Below are 4,555 nucleotides of genomic sequence, written 5' to 3' on the forward strand. Positions count from 1 at the left end.
GGCAACAGAGTCACCGGCCGGTAATTTGACACGACCGAACGATTACCTCCTTTATATATGGGAGTGATAACACCCCTCTTCCAGTCGGTGGGAACCACACAGTTATTTAGGGACAAATTAAATAACTCAGCGAGAGGTGTGCATAGGGAATGAGCACACTGCTTGAGGATAAATGGTGTTATCTGATCGGCACCGGGAGAATGCTGATTGGGAATTGGGTGGAAGTTTGGTACCTTCACCGGGATAATGTGGTTTACTGTCTGAATGATGAGTACAGTGAGTAGGCGACAGCGCAGTGATCCTTCTATCTTTTAACAACCGAATAGATGTTTGTAGTTAGTGATGAGTTGATGAGATTTTCAACCTTCAACTTTCCTTTCACGAGTTTACCAAACAAGTTCAAACCCAAAACACAAGTCGTCTTTCAGGATTACCAGTTTCCTTCAATAACAATGGATTCTAAATGTGAGCATAGTGTTAAAACTTACCAGGCAAGACCACGAGTATACCAGAACAGCTGTCTTTGCATACTTTTCCCAACTACCATGCTTTGGTGTTCTAGAAACGATGAGTATCTCTTGGGTCACTCGTTCTCTCGAAGTCATGCCATTAACTGTAGTCCTTAGTAAATGGCCCGAGATGGAAGCTGAGTAGAAGCATGGAAAAAGGGCGTGAGCTAACTCATGCAGATGTAAAGAAAAGAACAGAAGCTGCAAAATTATGTCGGAAGCGACCGACTGAGTAGAACGACCGTTTACGAAATGCTGTCGCCCCCGTTTGCTTGGGTAACCTTATTTAGGCCCCAGCCATCCGGTAATTGACCGTGAAAAGACCATAACTGTTATCAGTTCGGCAAAGTTATTGTTGCTTTGGATCAAAAAGACTAACCTATAAAGGTGTTAGTTAATCACATCCTGGACTGCAAGAACTGATGCAGTTTATTCCGGGAGGTTAAAAACTAACAAAACTGCGAGCAGATTCGGTTTCCGGATGACAGAACTTCTCGAAGCGAAGTCCATTGCGAACAAAAATACAGGGACATAAACAAGTCGCTACGGGCTGGGACACCGCGAGCGTACGAGCGTACTCCTGGGCTAGTGAGCAAACGATGGGTCTGTGGGCCTCATCCCATCTGGATTTATATTTTCTGTGGTGGTTTGGGTACCTGGACGTCTTCTCTCAAGTTTATAAACTCTTTCGTTCTATTACTGTGGGAGATGATGGTGATGAATCATCTTCTCTATATCAGTGATGGTCAGAACATAGCATTCTGTTAAGGTCCAAAGAGTACAGTTGGTGAAGCATTCCAAAAATTCACGTGGGAACTATTGCAGTAACAGCTGTCTCCCATTTCCGGATATATAAGGTATACATTGAACAGTAGCGGTTTAATATTCACTTCATATCTGGAGCTCAATTTGAACAAAATCGAACAAGAAAATTTTAGTGTTGAAAACACCAGACCAAACTCAAAGGTGGAATTCAACGTTGAACAGACTCTGGAATACCTCATTTTGACGGCAATATTCAATCACTGTTAAGTGTATACGTAGAAGGGACATTATTCGAAGTGATATCCTGTGCTGTGGTCTTCCCCAAATGCAGCAAATAACGCGCGAAAGAAGCTTTTGGTGGTTTATTCGTCAGTAACTCAGCTATTCGATTAACTTGATGGGGAAAAACCCTGATCACGAGATCCAAAGCCATGTATTCCGTACACGAAGCGCAGGTCGCCCAGCTCTTCAAAGCCGCTATCTTGAGATCTTGAATTAGGCTTCAGACCCGAGGTAGTGTCACCTTGCTAATCCTGAACTTTGTCAATGAAGCCCGAAGTTGCGTTCAAATTACAAACCAAGTAGCCAGTTGATCGCATCTCTGGTGAAGCGCAGGTCGCCCAGCTCTTCAAAGCCTCAATCTTGCAATCTTGAATTAGGCTTCAGACCCTAGGTAATGTCACCTTGCTACATCCTGAACTTTGTCAATGAAGCCCGGAGTTGCGGTCGAATTACAAACCAAGTAGCCAGCTGATCACATCTCTGGCTATCTCGTGCTGTAGTTGGTCATCACTTTAAATGTTGAGGCGAATCAGCATCGGCTTTGGTCACGTGTGATTGCAAACAGAGAATAAAAATGTTCCGTAGGAATGGCCGGAATATGCAATACATATTCACAGAGTAAAGAACGTCTGGCAAATTAGAGAAACCACAGGCTGAAATGTAACGTGCGTTACCGAACATTATGCTGTTCCAAACAGTGGATGTAGACTTGGCTAAAAAACAGGAGGGCATGCCTTTGAGAATGTTGGGCCCAAAAGATAACCATGGTTGATTTCACCTTCGTTGTGTCTCCGATTTGGTTGCGACAAAGACCCAAACAGCGTTTTCGGGTGACAGAATGAATGGCTTTGATTGAAACAAGCCTTCAAGCAAGACGCCATACTTCCCAATCGTGACATCACTGCTTTTGACGAATTTGGCAGCTCAACTAATGGTTGATCACGTGACTCCGATCAGCCACATAGTTGTTTTTAGATGATCGCCTGTAAATCAATAGCAACTCTTGCTTCCGATTTCGAAAGAAGTTAGAATAGTATGAGCATGAACCGGTCTGCCTCGCCATATTGAACTGTCGCCAGGAAATCCTCATTCTCTATCACGGCGGTCTAGTTTCTGGCTCCTACAGCTGCAGTAAACACCGTCCAACACATTTGAAATTTTCCAAGACGTAAAAAGCAGTTTCTTGACAATTATGGGTAATATTGCTAGCTCCGGATTTGTCAAGCTAAGTGAACAGAACAGCAGCGTTACCTATCGAGCTGAAACAATATACACTCGTTGAAGGGATCACCGCCGACTTAAAAGCCGAGCAGCAACGGTCATTAGCGTCATTTGACTTTTCTGGATATACCAGACAATGCAAGTCATGTTCTGAATTGCCCACATATAAATTTCCATTTACCGTCCTTCATTGTGAGCGGATCAGTTGAGCTTGTGTATAACTGTAGCGCTTCTTGACATAGCAGACTACATGATGTTCATGTCAACCTAATTTGAGCTAGCAGAAGCCGAGAGAAAATCTGGGAAGAGTCGGATTTGATCACATGGGCAGTTGCGTTGTGCACTTGCGCCGGTTCACAAAAGATACACAGGGTCATAAATTGATGATTGTCTCACGCGTGGCATTCAGAAGAAGCGAATACCACAAATTTTGCTGCGTTTGTCGTGGTTTGTGGGCTTGGTTTGAATTCCAGCCATTCAATGGACGTGGGCAATAATTTCCAACCAAAGACCGCAACACTAGCGTGGTGGTAGTGCATGATTGGTGCAGTGATTCCGCGGGTCAAGCTAACCGAAAATAAATTGCACAGGTTTATGCCCTTTCACAAATACAAATAAAAGTAGTCAGGCAGGGAGAGGCAAGTCCCATACTGCTATAAACCGTAATGAAGTTCCGCCTGGTGGTAAAGTCGTGCCGCATTCCGCAATAAGAGTATAAAAGTAGTAGGTTGTTTCCTCCAGGTAGCTGAAAACTCCACATCTATAAGGTCAGTAATGCAGCGAATTGTCCAGCAAATTAGATATGTATTTAGAGCCTGAACTTGTTCCAGAAACCCCAGACGTGCGTGGTGGCACCAAGGGCTGAGTACGCATGGCATACGCCATACAGCCTCGGAATCGTCCAGCTTTCAGCAGCTAAGCAGAGTTTGCCACCAAGTCAGAGGCTGTGAACATGGCCTCCAAGTAAACCCTGCTCACAGATGTTGTGTGAGTCGGATTCCTGGAGCCAACGACATGTTGAAAAGGCAGGATCGGAACCTCACACTCTCACATCGTCCTGTGATTCAGTCATTTAAGTCAAAGCTTGTTAGAGAGACACTGGATTACTATTTGCCTTTGCAGCACTTCTGCTGCTTAATCTCTCTCACGATAGACATTGCTTTGTCGAAATGCTGTTTCAGTCCAGCCTCAGTTTTTTCAGCTCATAAACCATGCAGCGAAATTCAGTGGTTCTAGCGGCTACATATTCGTTCACCCAGGGGGAGTAAGGGAGAGAGAACCATGGATTTGAGTCGGTGGCTTAATCCATTCATTATTGTCGAATGGTTCTGCTTGTCCGGTGTGTCAAGGAGGAAGTGTCGTGCAGTGAAGGCGATCACTTTGACGCAAGACCGTTATTGGCTGCGCGGAATAGCCATCTCTGTCATGATCACTAACCAATGACTTAACTTATCCCCCGGTCTCTATCTAGGAAGTGACTGAGTTGACGGTAAGTAATTTCATGCTTCCTTACCAGGTGGTGGACTAGCTACCCCTGAGCTATCCCCATCCGAGGCTGCGCGAAGAGGGCTGTGCGGAATGAAAAGAACTACGGTGGATAAAAAGCCGGGTGACGGAAGATCCGAATATAAAAAAGGTTTTGCGCTCCACGACCATATTATGTTAATCGATCGTGGCACTGATGCTTTGAGCTACTTTACCCGTCAGAATTTACAGATGTACAAGGAAAAACAGTATATTCCAATCAATAATATACTCTTTCACTGCCCCGTAGAATG

The 4,555-nt window shown here is 44.6% G+C and overlaps 1 protein-coding gene across 1 annotated transcript in view; it reads right to left on the reverse strand.

The window, feature by feature from the left end:
- The window catches only part of T265_15324 (hypothetical protein), a gene marked incomplete at both ends in the record, with an annotated part of 19,313 nt that extends 18,603 nt beyond the window's left edge, over positions 1 to 710 (reverse strand). The window contains one exon of the mRNA XM_009177586.1: positions 489 to 710. Coding sequence (XP_009175850.1) covers positions 489 to 710 — 222 coding nt within the window. The remainder of the gene's footprint in view (positions 1 to 488) is intronic.
- Positions 711 to 4,555: the final 3,845 nt, after the last annotated feature.

Source organism: Opisthorchis viverrini (genome assembly GCF_000715545.1).
Source record: "Opisthorchis viverrini unplaced genomic scaffold opera_v5_436, whole genome shotgun sequence".
Lineage (NCBI taxonomy): Eukaryota > Metazoa > Platyhelminthes > Trematoda > Opisthorchiida > Opisthorchiidae > Opisthorchis > Opisthorchis viverrini.